Raw genomic sequence first — 17,230 nt, 5'->3', positions numbered from 1 at the left:
TATATAAAATGCAAAAGAGAATTGACTCGAGGGCCTCCTAGTGTTCAGGGCCCTGGGCTGCAGCCCATGTTGCCCATTAGGATAACGCGACCCTGCACTGAAGACTGGAGTAATAATGCTAAAAATTCAGCTTTGCATTACAGGAGTACATTACATTTTAAAATATATTCGAATAGCAAACAGTCATTTTAAATGGTAATAATATTTAACAATATTACTGTTTTTTTGTATGTTTGATTAAATAAATGCAGCCTTGCTAAACATTTTACCGTATTAAACATTATTACATAGTCAAGCCAAGTCACTTTTATTTATATAGCGCTTTTAACAATACAGATTGTGTCGAAGCAGCTTTACAGTATTAAATAGGAAAATAGTGTGTCAATAATGCAAAATTATACTCTACTAATATATATATATATATTCTACTGATATACTCTACTGTATACTCTACTGATAACTGTAATATACTGTATATAAAAGAATGTATTTATTTTGTATTCAACAAAATTCTTTAACAAAATTAATAAAAAAAAAATAACTATTACTATTATTTTTAATAAAATAAAATAAAAACAATAGCAGAAATATTATTGCAGAGGAAGAAAAAGTAATTACAATTGACAGTTACAAAAGACATTAACAAGCAATAATGAAATGAGCAAAATAAGGTACATTTGTGAAGTGAATAGGATTCATTTTGATGATATGTTGTCTTTAAAATCAGAATTTTAGTTCATAGACACATTTGACAAAAAAAAGACCGTTTTAGTAACTCACCACAGACATGGATTTCACTTCAAACCACTTGAGGATTCCTGGGAAGCGGTACGCCGTAATATAGGTGGTCCTTTCGATCCACATATTCTGTGATGTCAAAGACAGAGCGCCACATTTACACAGAGAGGTTCCGAGATCTGAAGGTTAATCATCTCCATTTATGAATAATTATATAGGGATGAATCACAGGCTCGTGTGTAGAAAGCTAGTGAAATGGTTCACAGAATCACAACAACATTCAATTTTATTGGCAATTCTTCAGTGTTAGCAAGCATCCACTTTCTTTTAAAAGAGTTATTAGGTATTGAATTCATTATTATTATCATCAGGACATTTTAAATGATTGCTTTGCCCTTGGTTATTAAAAAGATGTTAATAGTTGGTTTTTCCCGTCTTTGATATATGGTGTCAGATATCAAGAAATTGTTTTATTTTTCACAGTTTGAAAGCAAATAACACTGTGATGCATTTGAATTATTTCTTTAAAATTTAGAAATAACCATTTTTTGAAGATGAAGATTTCAGGTTTGTCATCCCTGCATTCATTTTCTTTGGAGGTCACAAAAAATCTTGATGAAAACCATCAACCATTCACTCACAGGTTTGAGTCTGACACTTCAAACTGAAGCTCGCTTAACAGTTTCGACTGAGACGTGCTAAAATATGTATATAATTTCAACAATGTTATAAGAAAAATATCAGCCAAATTTAATCTGTTTTTTCACGCACCCTAATTATCCTCATCTGCCTCATCTGGTCAACCACTGCACTTCAATATTTGTTCAATCTTTTCATGCCTGTATGCAATAACACCAACAATAAAAATCATAACTCACAGCAAACTCATTGTCAGGATCTTTTTCTCCTCTCCTGAATGGTCTTGAATATTGGAACTTGTCCACCTCGTTTGTCCTGTAATAACTGAGAAAACAACAGAAGATCTACAAGAGCCTTATTTCGAAGAGATTTTAATGGTGACAAGTGTGTGAATTCATACTTGAGGATTTGTTCAGGAAGTTCCTTGTCCTTGAACTGTGAAGGTAAGTTTAAGACAGGCTTCACCATAAAACACTGAATATCTGCGGAGAATTGATTAAGGGTAGAAAACTGTTCACATTCCTGTCATTTGGCCCCAAAAAGACGGCCCATTCGGACACAGTAATTGTTTAATTTGAAGCACAAACACTACATTCACATGTTTTGGGTCAGTAGGTCGACCAAAGCAAGCATTTTAATGAGTACTGGATGTAAAAACTTCACTGCGTCATTTCTGATATCTAGATCTTAAAACAGTTTACAGAAAAGGTGATTTTAAATGCACAGTGGTTATAAAAGAGTAACAACTAAAATAAAATAGAATGTCACTGCATTATATAACAAAATATAAAGGCAAGTAGCTGTGAAATGTTTTGTTTTAAAGTGCTATTATATTTTAAAATAAAGGCCACTTGCTTTGATATTTTTTAATCCAATGCAATGACATTCAGATACTTTAAAGGTGCCACGAGTATTTAAATACTTTCAAATAAAAGTTCTACTAATCTATGCATTCTATCATAAATCTACATACTGTATATATATATATAAATCTACAGTACATCTAAAGTACATTTAAAGTAAAGATTTATGCTCAATAAGGCTGCATTTATTTGATCAAAATATAGTAAAAACAGTAATATTATGAAATATAAAAAAATAAAAAAGGCTGTTTTCTGTTTTAATATACCTCAAATTGTAATTTAATTTATTCCTGTAATGCAAAACTGAATTTTCAGCATTATTACTCCAGTCTTCAGTGCCACATGATCCTTCAGGAATCATTCTAATTTACTGATTTGCTAGTCCAAAAAAAATATCTATGTATGAGAACAGTATCGCTGCTCCATATTTTTGTAGAAAACCATGTTGAATGTGATACATTTTTCAAGATTCTTCAATGAATAGAAGGTTCAAAAAAACGGCATGATCTTATTTCATGAGTTATATTTTATAAGTCTTTACTGTCACTTTTGATCTCTTTTTAAAATATTCTGACCAGAAAACTTTTGTATAACAGTAAATGTTTTAAATAAATAAATAAAAAAAAAATCATAATAATAATAATAATAATAATTTTAACAAATAAAATTAAGAAAAATAATTTCAAATAAAAAAAAAACTTAAATATTCGACACAATTTGGCCTACAAATGTCAGTATTTTGCTGGACTAAGAGTCAAGGATACGTTGTCCGGGTGAGTTACAGATGTTGTCACCAGGGGGCGATGTGCTGGTCATCTTCACTGCATTGGGAAACTGAGACATCAGCTTCAAACTGAAGTCCTCCAGCCACTCATACTCTTTACCACGGTAAATGAACATTTTGTTCTGTTTGGAACAGGCAGAGTACTTCGGGTAAAAATTGATGAAGACAGTATGAATGACCACATGATCTGCTGCAACTTTTAGCTATCAATATACTGGCTTCTTCCTCCACTCGAGTGATATCCATGGCTTGATATGCATGCACAACCAATAATAATTGCGGAGAGGCCTTTCATTTTATTAGACATCTAAGGGGCTCTTGTATCTGTAAAAGTGTAGCGCCAGGGTTTCCAAACTCCTGACTGTGAAAACAAAAGTATTATTTTCTTGTTAAAACCCAATTACTCTGAGAGCTCTTTGGGGAGAGCTGCAATCAAAATATCTGTTTTCCACTGGCAATGCTTGACGCTTAAATGCCAAACATCGAGCCGACCCTGCCAGCATGTTTGTGTCACCATTTAATCCATAGTTTACAGATTTCACACCGCATAAACAACAGAAAATTAAACATTTGTGCACCAAATGGAGGAACAACTCTCCAAGCTATGGTTTGAAAATCATATCCCTCATTCCAGTTTCATTAAAGCCATTACAAAAATGCAAAATTCACTCACCCTAAGGAAGGATGGGAAACCTTGTCCGTAGTATCCCACTGCGAAATATTCCGGCTGGGGTCTCATTGCATGCATGATGTTCTCATAATACTGCGCCTGCTGTTTCTGTGTACAAAAACAACTGCTGTTTTTACATTCGATTTTTGCAGTTGAGGCATTTAAAAGTCAAGCATAAAAGGAATAGTTCAGCCGAAAATAAAAACACTGTCATCATTTGCTCACCGTCGTGTCATTTCAAACAATGACATAAAATGAGCGGTTTATGTGTGTTCACGATGCTCTTATTCATGCAATGTAGGGGAATGAGTTCATCATGCCCGCATTGCAATTCCAATGAAGTCATTTGACAGATTCAAGTCAGCACAACCTAAATATCCACCATTATTGCCAATATTCATCCATTTCTGTAAATTAAATGACAAATGCATAACTTTATTTGACCCCCATTGCACGTAATCCTGCTAACACAAAAGCTTCAGTCTTTACTTCAATTACTGTTATCTGCCCCCATAGTGCTTTTGATCAAAGCACTTAACCCCCGGTTCTTCACTTGGAAAGACCAACAATTATGATCCTTTTAGTAGCTTATTTTAAGAGGTTAATAATAATCAAGGTCACTGAAATCATTAAAAAAATACAAATTGTCGAAATTGTTCTTACAACCCTGAAAATAAGGCTTCTGATACCATGTAACACTTTTAATTGTGACAAACCTGAAGAAATGTAATTAATGGCAATAATTTAGAATGTTCTTGAGATTCTGTGAATCATTTCACACATTTTCTAGGTCACTCAACAGCCTGTAATTTCCTGTCCTATATATTTATTCATAAGTGGAGATGATTAACGTTTAAGTTCCTAGAACCCTTTTGTGTAAATGTGACTCTCTGACTTTGACCTCACAGACCATGCGGCTCCTTTGTTGTTATATGTGGCTCTGCAAATGTGATTCCTTCACTGCAGCTCTCAAATCTGTTTCAATATACAGTATATGAAGTTACATTAGAAAGTTTTCAGGGTTTGATTCACTCTTGGAATATAACAAAAGTTTTTAACAAAACAAAAAAACAAAAATCAGTAATTGAAATAAAGCTGAAATATATAAAAAAAGAAATGTTGCCTTTGCAACTATCTGAAACTAATACGTTTAAGTTCTAAAATGTCTACATTTAAATTACATTTAGAACAGAAAATAGAATAGAATAGAAAAAGAATAGAGAGGGTTACAGGGTAAATATATAAGGACAACAAGAAGAGATAATGGAAATAGAATAGAGTGCTAGTGTTAAGAGGGTCAATGGTTTTTTTAATGAATAAAAAGAAAAGTATCAGAATAGAAATAGAAATGATAGGGCTATTGTTAGAGGGTCAAAGGTTTTATATATACATTGAACAAAATTATAAACGCAACACTTTTGTTTTTGCCCCCATTTTTCATGAACTGAACTAAAAGATCTCAGACTTTTTCTATGTACACAAAAGGCCTATTTCTCTCAAATATTGTTCACAAATCTGTCTAAATCTGTGTTAGTGAGCACTTCACCTTTGCCGAGATAATCCAACCACCTCACAGGTGTGGCATATCAACATGCTGATTAGATAGCATGATTATTGCACAGGTGTGCCTTAGGCTGGCCACAATAAAAGGCCATGATCTTTGAGTTCAGCTCATGACAAATGAGGGAAAAAACAAAAGTGTTGCATTTATAATTTTGTTCAGTGTATATATACAGTTGCAGTCAGAATTATTGGCACCCTTGGTAAATATGATCAAAGAAGGCTCTGAAAATAAATCTGCATTATTAATCTTTTTTTTTTTTTTTTTTTATAACAAAAATCTAACCTTTCATTGAACTAAAACAATTGAAAATGGGGGAAAATCTCATTATGAAATATATGTTTTTCTCAAATACATGTTGGACAATTATTGGTGCCCCTAGAAATTCTTATGAGTAAAATATATCTCTGAAGTATATTCCCATTCATATTAAAAATTTTGAGCACTCCAGGGGGATTATGAACATGAATTATACAGCCCAAATTCCCTTAATCATCCATCACAATGAGACCAACCAAACCAAACAATATATTTCTGATGTGCAGCAAAAAATAATTGTGCTTCACAAATTAGTGAAGTGGCTTTAAGAATAGAGCTAGAGCAGTGAAAATTCCCATTTCCACAATCAGGGCAATAATTAAGAATTTCCAATCAACAGAAAATGTTATGAAACTGCCTGGAAGAGGACGTGTGTGTATATCGCCCTAATGCACGGTGAGGAGGAGAGTTTGAGTGGCTAAAGACTCTCCAAGGACCACAGCTGGAGAATTGCAGAAGATAGTTGAGTCTCGGGGTCAGAAAACCTTAAAAAATTGTCAAACAGCACCTACATCACCAGATGCTGTTTGGGGGGGGTTCAAGAAAAATTCTCCTAAATCATCCAAAAACAAACTCCAGCACATTCAGTTATCAGATTCGACTGGAACTTCAAATGGGACTGGCTTCTATGGTCAGATGAAACTAAAAAATGAGCTTTTTAGCAGCAAACAGATGGGTTTGGTGAAAACAAGGATAAAAGTACCCCATGTGTACAATTAAATATACTATATTTCTGCTGGAGGTCCTGGACATCTTGTTTCAATACATGGCATCACTGATTCTATCAAATACCAACAGATAAAAAAAATCAATAAGTGACTGACTCTGTTAGAAATCTTATAATGGACCATGTATGGATCTTCCAACTGGACAATAATCCAAACACAAACCTCAAAAACAACACAAAAATGGGTCACTGGGCACAAAACCAAGCTTCTGCTATGGCCATTCAAGTCCTCTGACCTGAACTCTGTAGAAAATGAGTGAGGTGAACTGAAGAGAAGAAGCACCAACATGGAGCTGGGAATCTGAAGGATCTGGAGTGATTCTGGATGAAGAAATGGTCTCTGATCTTGTCAGGTGTTCTCTAACCTCATCAGGCATTATAGGAGAACATTTAAAGTGTTTGTTAAAATGGCAAAAGGAGGTTTCAAAAAGTATTGAATAAAAGGGTGCCGTTAATTGTGGCCAATGTTTATTAGAGAAAAACATTTATTTCATAATGATATTTCCCCCCATTTTAAATTCTTATTATCCAATGAAAGGTTCGATTTTTGTGAATTTTTTAAATCAAAAGGATTTTTACAGCCGCCTTTGATCATATTTACAGAGGGTGCCAATAATTCAGACCACGACTGTGTATATATATATATAGAGAGAGAGAGAATAGAGTTTTTTTTTGTTAATCATGAGGGTTTTTAAATGACAGTTATGGCAGTTTTTACTGTACATTCCTCTTTTGCTATACAAATTCAAATCAGAGAAGAAAAAGAAAATAATATGAAAATAATATGAATTTTATGAACCACAGGACAAGGAAAAGCTGAAAGCAGTTGCCCACCCAATTCATTGGCACCAATAGCAAAGTTCTCCGACTTAATTGAAGGCAGCTGCCAAGTGAGAACTTCACAGAGACACGGGCAGAACTGAGAGGAGATTGTGTAACTGCTACAGTAGCTGTTATCGCACCAGAGTTTCCTTCCTCCTCTTGCTTGCAAATTGCCATTTTTATTTCCTGTGCAGAGTGACGGCTGCTACCCAGCAGACAGGGTTATGAGTTACAAGCCCAAAATGTGAATAAATATGAAGCGCATGAAACGAGACGAGCTGAAGGTCTGTCTCGCTAAAATGTTTGCTCTGGCAGAAGCTCAGGGGAGGTTTGTCTGTGGCGTTACCTTCAGATCACATTAACAAAGAAACAACAGGGAATTCTGACAGGTCTCTCTTACCAGCAGTTGACTGAGCTCTATGAAATCAAACATTTGGTTTTCATGAAGTTTAACAAGTTGTTTGGCCATCTCGATGGCCTTCTCCCACATCTGTGGACAAAAGAACCAACAAACAAGCTCAGAGTCTGGCTAATGAATGAGAAAGCGTGTTGACAGGAACAAAATTGTTTTATTAATTATTGTACTGAGATATATAGTGAGATATAGTGAGATATACTAGAGATTATAGTGTTCTAAACCAATATGACTTTCCTAATAAAAGATTAAACAAAGGATTGCTTTTTGGGTGAATTTTTTTTTTTTTGGCAAATTAATACTTTTATAAACCAAGAATGCATTAAATTGATCAAAAGTGACAGTAAAGACACAAAAGATTTGCATTTAAAATTAAATTAAATACTGTTCTTTCAAATCTTTCAATTCATAAAAGAATGTTTCATGAGCTCCACATCAGCATCAGGGTTATTATAGTTAGTTAAAACTATAACCAGTAAAAAATACATATTATTGTCACTTGAAATAATACATTTAAATAATAAATACTTGAAAATATAAAAAACCTATTTTATAATCATATAATATAAAAAATATTTTATTTAATCTAGTTTTCAACATTTCTTATTTTTCTTTAGGTTAAGCTAATGTACTAAAAAAACTAAAACTAGAGCAAAAATTTATTTAAAAAAATGCATATATATATATATATATATATATATATAGATATATATAAATTAAAAATGATAAATTAATATAAATAAAAACTATAATAGGATCTCAATGATTTCTGAAGGATCGTGTTACCCTGAAGACTGGAGTAACGATGCAGAAAATTCAGCTGTGCAAATAGGAATAAATTACTTTTTATTCAAATTGTTAAAAAATTTAATATTATTATTATTTTTTTTTTTTTTTCATTTAACCAAATAAATGCAGCCTTGGTGAGAATAACAGACGTCTTATAAAAACATGAAATAAATCTCACCAACCCCAAACTTTTGAATGCTAGTGTAGCTAAATAGCAACATTTCTGTCCTTTACAGTTGTCCTACCCTAAAAACTGTGAGCAAATGACATGCAAAAGTCTTTAAATTGAAGCATTTGCATTACATTTAGATGTACAAGCAAAATACATACTTTGCCCTTGTCCAGATTGCACATTATCTCCTGAAATAGTCTTTCCTTTAGCTCTTGTTGTGTCAACCCCTGAGTTCCGTCCCATGGGATCAGGTGGGGCGCACACGGCTTGTCGGACCACTACAAAGAGATTGTACCATTCAGTCATGCTTATCTCACTGATCTCATAATCAGGCCAGTAGCCAGCTATGAGGTCAATTTTTCATCTTCAAAAAATAAAATGTGTTCTCTGAATGACTGATTTGCTGTTTAAAACTCCTCGTATGAATGTATAATTCAGTTTAGACAGTTTGCAAGAATGTTTAGCGTCCTTGGAATGAAAATGTCTTTTCCACTTAATTTGACACTTTAGAAAGTGAATAAAGTGGGAAGTTGCAGTTTAGGGTCAGCGATATCTTTATCTAATCTTATTTGCAAAACATTTGAAATAATAAAATTTCGGTTTATTTTTATTTATTTGTTTTAATAGCAATATCTGGCAACACTGCATCGCAGGCACTTAAACTGACAGCAATCAAAAAAGCCCATGGACAGCCACCATACCCCGGACCGCACTAATTTTCAACTACAGCCATGCTCATAATCACAAGACTGTGTTGCAACTTCAATCTGCAAGGGGAACAACATTTCAGTACAGATATTCATATGCAAACAGACTAAGTTAAATTAAACACAATAATACAGTTTGGAGGACTGACAAGCTTAATGTTTGGCTTTTATAATGATTTGGAGGACACATAACAACTGACTTTCAGTAGTTTTTCAGATTACCGAACCCGCTTGTGATGTGAATGTGAAAATGTGAATGTATTTCTGACATACTTTTTCATATCTATCATATCTACATATCTATCATATTTCATATCTACATATCTGACATCATTAGATTTTATTACAAATTTGTGAAATTGTTTCTAATGTCTAGACATGTGCTGGTTTAACTGTATTAAAAGTTTTTGTTATTGAATGTTAATTGTTAACTTTGTTGTGTGTGTGTAATTTAATATTGTGATAATACCATACATTGTGATTAAAGCTTCAGAAAATATGATATTGTCACATGCCTACTCATGGCCTTAACACATTTTAATCAAAAGGCTTAGGATTAAATGTTTGCAATTACTGATGAAGAAAAAATATATTTTGCACCTACTTATGTTTTTTGTTTTTTTAATAAAAGTAGATTTTAATTAAAAACATTTTTATGCATGATCAGATAACAAAGGAAAAGCAGCTCAAACAATGTATACTTCCTAAAAGCCCAAATAAGATTGCTTTAATTTGTGTTGTTTTAAATAATATAATTTAATTTAATATGAATTTAATTTAATTCTGTCTAACATTTTGATTGTTAGTGTATTTTATGTGATCCTGGACCACAAAACCAGTCATAAGGGTAAACCATCTGAAAGCAGAATAAATAAGCTTTCCATTGATGTACGGTTTGTTATGATGGGACAAAATTTGGCCGAAATACAACTATTTGAAAATCTGGAATCTGAGCAAAAAAAAAAATCCAGATATTGAGAAAATCGCCTTTAAATTTGGCCAAATTAAGTCCTTAGCAATGCATATTACTGATCAAAAATTAAGCTTTGATATATTTATGGTAGGACATTTACAATATATCTTCATGGAACATGATCTTTACTTAACGCTGCAGTCCGTAACTTTTTTTGGTTAAAAATTATCCAAAATCAATATTTGAGCAAGTACATAACCAGCCAGTTTTCAATAATATAGCCTTACTTAATATAGCCCGATTCATAACGGTTAGCTTATAATAATGTTTTCTAATTTGAGTGGTACAGGTAGGTTTTTGTGGGAAATTCGAGCATGCTGCTGCGTCATAACGTCACGTCTGTAAACATAAAGAAGGTTTCCTGGCTACTAGGCTATCGCATGTGAGGATCCTGCAGGTGGCGGATTGTTTAGCCTTTTCTCACAGCAGCTAAAATTAAATGAAAGCTATAATTTTGATGGCGGATTGTGATCCAGAAAGGATTATGTTTTTATGAAACATGTGAATGAAAATAAATTATATTCCAGTTTTAAATGTGAAAAATTACAGATAGCCTGGGATTACACAAGATTTGTATTTTAAACAAAACCAGTTCGAAGAGAGCATTGCTTTTTGGGTTAGAAGAATTTCTTAATATGAAATTCGAATGATATGACAAATAGATTAGACTGTACAGAAATTGAAATCGACATGCTAATACACACTATACTCATAGTCACGCAATGCTGATGTTGTTAATATTAATCGTTTAAGAATAAAAGTATAACAATAATTTGCACGGTTTAATGTGATATGAGCTAACCGATCGTTAGGTTTAAATCACCATTGGTAGCGTGATTAATTGTAATGCTTTTTTCCTCAGTTGGTCAGAACAAACGAGGCAGACTTGTTACTTGTTCAGATGTCAATATACGGTGAAAATTCGCATTTGAGTCATATATTCCAAGACGTAGGAATCTGTGATTGCGAAGTACAGTAAACATCAACACCGGTTCAGTGACTGGCAGCCAAACATACTCCTCAAAACATTAGATTCATCCACGCTGCAGCCGTGCCGGGGCACATCTCACGCAAGGGGAGATAATTCCGCACACAGCTGCAATTCCGGGTTTTCAAACAGAGATGGCGACAAAGAGGCAAAACTTACGGACTGCAGCTTTACTATTCTAATGATTTTTGCCATAAAAGAAAATTAGCTAATTTTGACCCATGCAATGTATTTTTGGCTATTGCTACAAATATACCCATGCTAATTAAAGCCCGGCTCACACTGTGCGATTTTGGCCACAATTTGTTCGTCGGAGACAAATTTTGAAAATCCTAAAAGATTCCTATAATCCTAGGCTAAAATCGGTTGTCTAGATCGCTGGTTTGACATGTTCACCGACAGCCGATTAATGGCCGATCAATTTTTTCCTCCAATTAAATTCTGGCAGTGTCAGAAGATTTCAGACACTTTCCTGCAGTGTGACATCTCCTACGACGACCGTCAAACCAAGAACCAATAGGAGCACTGAACTTGATTATTTGTAAAAACAATATATGTACAAAGTAAAGTTTACTTAAAGTTTATTTATTAAGGGGCAGGATGTTTAAACTCGAATAACAAAATTACCTCAAGTTCGCTCTGTAGAACTGGAAGTCCATAAAGTCCTCTTTTGCCCAGCCATGACTTGCTCCACACACGTCGTCTTTTTCGTTTTTTTTTTTTTTTTTAACATCAAGGCATGTAATTAATAAAACTAACACTACATGTTGCTGTTGTTTGCTAGCTACCATTATAGCGAGAGAACGCGGGTCACGTATCGATGACGTAAAACTCCGGACAAGTCTTCTCGAGTACGTCCGTTTTTGTTAAAAAAAAAAAAAAAAAGTACGTCCGTTTTTGTCGCGTCTTGACTGTCGTACAGTCTGACATTAAGACAACTGAAATCCTACAGTCTGACATGGGGATCATGTTCGTACAGTGTGACAAGCAGCAATCGCAAAAGACTATTAAAAATCGCACAGTGTGAGTCCGACTTAAGACTGGTTTTGTGGTCCAGGTTCACATATACTATATCTGCATTATACTGGCCATTGGTCACCCTGCTTCCTATATGTCACTATCTAACCGTAGATGTCTCTATCTAACCTTAACCCAAATCTATAGTTAATCATAGCACTAAGTCCAAACCTCCAACAGTTCAGCATGGAGCAGCAGGGTGTAGGCAGCCTCTGTGTAGTTCTCACAGTCCAGATGTAGATCCCGTAACTTGTACAAATACCTAATGAGAGACCACGAAACATACAGATTTATCCATGTGCCATCAACAAGACAAGAAGTTTTAATCATCTAAAACACTTACCGGATATATATATCCTCCCTTTTCTTTTCTTTGTAAAAGTTCTGTGGATGTGAGAGAGAAGATACAAGGGATGGAATTTCATTATAGTTTCTAAGCAACTTTTATTGCTGATTGGATCCTCGCTGGTCTTTTCAGCAGGTTGAGCACATAATAAGGTATATTTATAAATACTGCAGCTGTGTTTGAGAGTTCACAGTGTCTGGTTCTCACCAGGACGTTGACGGTGCAGCTCATGCGGAGCTCAGGGCTCTCATCATGGGTGATGGTGCGGTAAGCCAGCAGGTTCTCCAGCAGACTACTTAAGAGAAAAGCCAATGCCTCCCCAGACTGAGAAAGATACCGGTGCGGCCGACAGTATTCCAACAGCCTGGACACACACAAAGTACAGATACCCTAATAAAATATAACTCCAGTAAAAGTATTAATTATTACATTTTTATTTTTACTTCAGTTAAAGTACAAAAACACTTGATTTTTAATGAACTTAAAAAGTACTGATTTCCCAACCGTGTTTTTAATTTTTTTTATTCTAGTCAGCACTAGTCTGAATAGTTAGTACTACGTTTAGTGCAGACATTTAATATGTATTAATCTGCAAATAAGCAAACCTTTATTTATTTATTAATTTTTTCCAAAAGTTATTCTATTTTATCAAAACGTGAAACTTCAAAATAATAAAACACCAATTCAAGTTACAGATAATTCATCTGTGCAAACAAGTTAGCATGTACTATTTAAAAAAATTAGGAAAATATATACGTGCTGAGAAAATATAAAAATACAACGTTCAAAGCTATACCATTTTAAGAGGAACGCTATGCAAACATATTGGTTAAATTAGTTAAATTAACAGCTACAGCAGCAGGGAAGATGCACCGGCTTTAATGTGTGTCAATTTACCTTAAATAGCATATAGACACAAATGCAAATATGCCCACATTCAAGCATTTCAATAGGTATAAACAGCTTGCCACTTTATGCCAGATTTAGTTTTCAGACAGCTGACAGTGATCTTGATATCATTTTTTTTTAAATCACTACTAAAATTCAAAATTAGTAACTTACCTTTCTTAGTACAAAGCAAAAAAAAATAAATCTGCTTAATATATATGTGGCAGCATGATAAGAGGAGAGAAAAAAATCTCACGTTTTCTCCAGCAAAATCTTGTATTGTTCATCACCACGGCCTCCTTCAACTTCCTGATCCAGTTTTGTGATTAGCTCATTCTCAAACTGCAAAGAACACAAATGCTTCATCAAACTTTCTGACCATCATGCAGAAGCCTATATAGTCAACATCTTAACCGACATGGACTCTCATCAGTTAATTAATGGTCACTCATGCACTCACAGCTGATTCCAACAGAAACTGGCTTTAACAATTAGGGTTGTAATGATAAATATGGAACAATGCATAAAAATATGTCAGATTGTACATTTAACTAGTATGCACCTTTATTTATAATGCATCACCTTTAATTATCAGAAAAATCTCTCAAAACAGACCACTAGAGGCCTGTTTGACTTATGAAAAATGTCAAATTGTCATTGAGCTGTCATCAAATAGTTGTTAACTTTATTTTTGAATTTTCGTTTTTTAACATATGTTTATTTTTCTGTAAAAAAGCTTTTTTTGTTGCGGATGTCCTATTGGGGATACTAGATTTGCACATTTTAGAGAACACAAAAGGCTTTGTTGTCATTGCTTATCTCACTGCACAAGCAAATGATGTGTTGTCTCCATATGACTGATAATCTTGACAACTGAACAACTTGATTTGTATTTTCATTATTTTTCTATATTATTTATAAAACAGTGTGCTTTTTGTTGTGTATTTCCCACTTGTGATGCAGGATTTGCTAAATGTTCATGTTATATTTTGGTTGCATTTGTGAGTTGATAAAAATGTAAGTGTATTTAGGTAACTGCAAATATCATATCATATAATAATAAGTAATTTGCTTAAAAAAATAATTTGTAGTTCATGAAACCTAATGCATAAAACTAAAGTTAACAAAAAGAACCAACATCACCCTTTTTTTAATTAAAATAATCAATATTTTAATAGACAGATATTTCTGTACTTATTAAGCCTTTGGATTAAAACTTTAGCTAAAACTTGTCACAATGCATTCTTAATTTTTGACTAAATCAGCAGCATCATTGACAGCATCATGAGTGTGCCTATGAAGCCTAAGCAAGTTGCCTAGTTAGATATCTTCTGCAAGTTTTGAAACACAACTGCTGTTTCAAAAATTACACTGGCACAGAAAGCAGAAACACTCCTCACCATCTGAAAGGTGTGGTTGGTGCTGAAATTGTGTTCACACTGCATCATGTCAAAGAAGATGGGGATGGTGGCTTTCCTCAGCTCAGGCTCAGGCACTAACGTAGCTTCCAGGATCGGTCCCACCATCGCAGGGATAAACTTAATCTTAGGTTGGCCTGGAAGTGACATGACATCACAAAACAGCCCCAATTTCTTCAGAACATCAAAAAAACTTAAATATGCACTCTGTCTCAGCCAATAAAGACACACACCACAGTAGTGATTTTACTCTATAAAAAGCCATTTGAACTAACAGAAAGTCCTTTAGGACATTCTGTAAAAATTCCTCTCTACATTCGTCCACTTTTGTAATTGTGGTCACCGTCTCTAACAGTTAAGAAAGAGCTTTTACCAAGATTGTTCCACATATCTCTCAGCTTGAAGCCGATGCTTTTCCGCATGTCTCCGTACCTGTTTACATTTTTAGAAACTCAATTTAAGACATCGGCCTTTCAAATAAAATGAACATAAACCAACATTTGAACACTAGAACGGCAATAAATCCGCAGGTTTCTCACTCACTTGTTGAGAATCTTGTTGCGTTTCTCAAGCGAGAAAGACTCCAGCTGTAAGGACTTGTGGGTAAGGAAGGCAACAATCAGGTGAAAATAGTTGTTCCAAAGCTATTGAGGAAAAACAACAGGAAATCATCAAGACAAAACCATTTTCTGAGCACAAAATAGACAACAATATAAGAATATGGTAAAAAATTTTAAAGAATTCAGCGAGTCTTTAGAGTAATTTGCATATGATGCATATGACGTTACCATGATGTTCCAGAAAGTTTTGTTGTTACCATGGTATTAGTTTTATATTACATATTAATTACATATACATTGTTGTATCACTGCAACAGAGCTAGAAATTCACTTGAATTTTCTGTCAGAAATAGTAGCAGATGCTTTTAAGTGATCGCGTTTTGGGTTACATAATCACAGATGATTAAGGCATAGCCTTGCTTTGATTATTTGGACAATTAGTATGTGTTGATATACTGTAATGCAATTGCTTTCCGGGTGAAATATTTCGGATACACAGGGTGTTGAATGAATGGTAACCAAGCAACAGAAAGTTTAGCAGCTGGGTATTTTTCAAAAGCGATATAGATCATATTTCTCAAATGCCTAAAGTGCAAAATCCATACGCTTTCCCAAAAGATTACCACAAATGAGCATTATAAAAACATGTTATATAAGAGCACGCAACAGAAAGTGTTCATATGATTCACAGAAATGCCCTAACATTATTACATGCATGTTACAACTGCGCACTTAGTGCATGCAGAGATATTCAGAGCGCTTAAATGATCTGTGGTCAAATCGCTACTGCACAACCACACACAGAACATTATTTTTTATGTCTGGGGTCTTGTTATAATGCTTGAATTATTATTTTTGATTTATTTTTTGCACCAAAAACAACCATTAATTAAATTTTCATGATTCATTTTCTACAATCTCTCAGACTCTTAGGATTGAAAAGGATATAAATGACCTGTTCATTAAATAAGAAACAACACTTTGCTGTGCTTACACACCTGTTGTGGTTATGGGTTTGCTATTGTGTCCAGTAGATTACATGGTGACAAAATCCATGCTGAATCTGTCAAGATCAGACTGAAATGATCAAAGATCTTATTAAATGAATTTTTAGCTACTGATTTCGGATGGTGCAATGCATGTCATGTTTAATGATCTAGAACATGTTCTGACTGTGAGCTTTAGAGACTACTGAGGGAATATTTAATGGATATGATGTTTAATTTCTGGTAGAAACACAACCAAAGTTTTTTATTTACGCTTTCGGCACACACTTTTATCCAAAGCGAACAATTAATGTACTTATTTTAACCACTATGTCAGATGTCATTTTGATTACAACCACACCAAAACTCAGGATTGTGGGATATTACTGCTTCTGAAGGGTCTATGGTGCCTTCAACAGCAAATGAAGTTTAGCCAGGTCTTAGCAGGCGGGATGTTGTGCAAACATTGGATTTGGACGTGTCTTGATGCCTTCCTGCCTCAATTTACTGCCTGAGAAAGCAGCGTTCTTCAAATTAAGGATTCAGCAGTGCTGTTTTTAGGATTGGGGTGGAAGCACAAGTTCTGATAATTACAGTATGGCTAGAACAACGAACTCCTTTATCTCAGAAGATCAAGGATATTTACTCATGATACTGCCTTTTAACTACAGACAAAATTCATTCATTTTTTTCTTTTATCCAACACACCAGTATAGTTCTTTAATGATTCCATCAATGCATTCTTTTAGTAATTTTAAAACCTATATATTTGGAAAAAAGAAATGTACTTTAAAACAATTCTCGTAAAATCCATGTTTACGCTGTAATTTAATAACTTTTCGCAATCTT

General features: G+C 34.0%; 1 protein-coding gene across 1 annotated transcript in view; it reads right to left on the bottom strand.

Annotated features, from left to right (window-relative positions):
• The window catches only part of LOC306849414 (dedicator of cytokinesis protein 5-like), a 59,482-nt gene that overhangs the window by 10,383 nt on the left and 31,869 nt on the right, over positions 1-17,230 (bottom strand). The window contains exons 30-43 of the mRNA XM_079384409.1: positions 15,379-15,479; positions 15,209-15,267; positions 14,818-14,972; positions 13,674-13,759; positions 12,737-12,893; positions 12,527-12,567; positions 12,355-12,445; positions 8,657-8,776; positions 7,523-7,612; positions 3,698-3,802; positions 3,005-3,146; positions 1,778-1,859; positions 1,617-1,701; positions 781-867 (exon numbers count right to left, since the gene is read on the bottom strand). Coding sequence (XP_079240535.1) covers positions 781-867; positions 1,617-1,701; positions 1,778-1,859; positions 3,005-3,146; positions 3,698-3,802; positions 7,523-7,612; positions 8,657-8,776; positions 12,355-12,445; positions 12,527-12,567; positions 12,737-12,893; positions 13,674-13,759; positions 14,818-14,972; positions 15,209-15,267; positions 15,379-15,479 — 1,401 coding nt within the window. The remainder of the gene's footprint in view (positions 1-780; positions 868-1,616; positions 1,702-1,777; positions 1,860-3,004; positions 3,147-3,697; positions 3,803-7,522; positions 7,613-8,656; positions 8,777-12,354; positions 12,446-12,526; positions 12,568-12,736; positions 12,894-13,673; positions 13,760-14,817; positions 14,973-15,208; positions 15,268-15,378; positions 15,480-17,230) is intronic.

Source organism: Barbus barbus (genome assembly GCF_936440315.1).
Source record: "Barbus barbus genome assembly, chromosome: 29".
Classification (NCBI taxonomy): Eukaryota; Metazoa; Chordata; class Actinopteri; order Cypriniformes; family Cyprinidae; genus Barbus; species Barbus barbus.
This window is presented reverse-complemented; position numbering and strand designations above follow the sequence as displayed.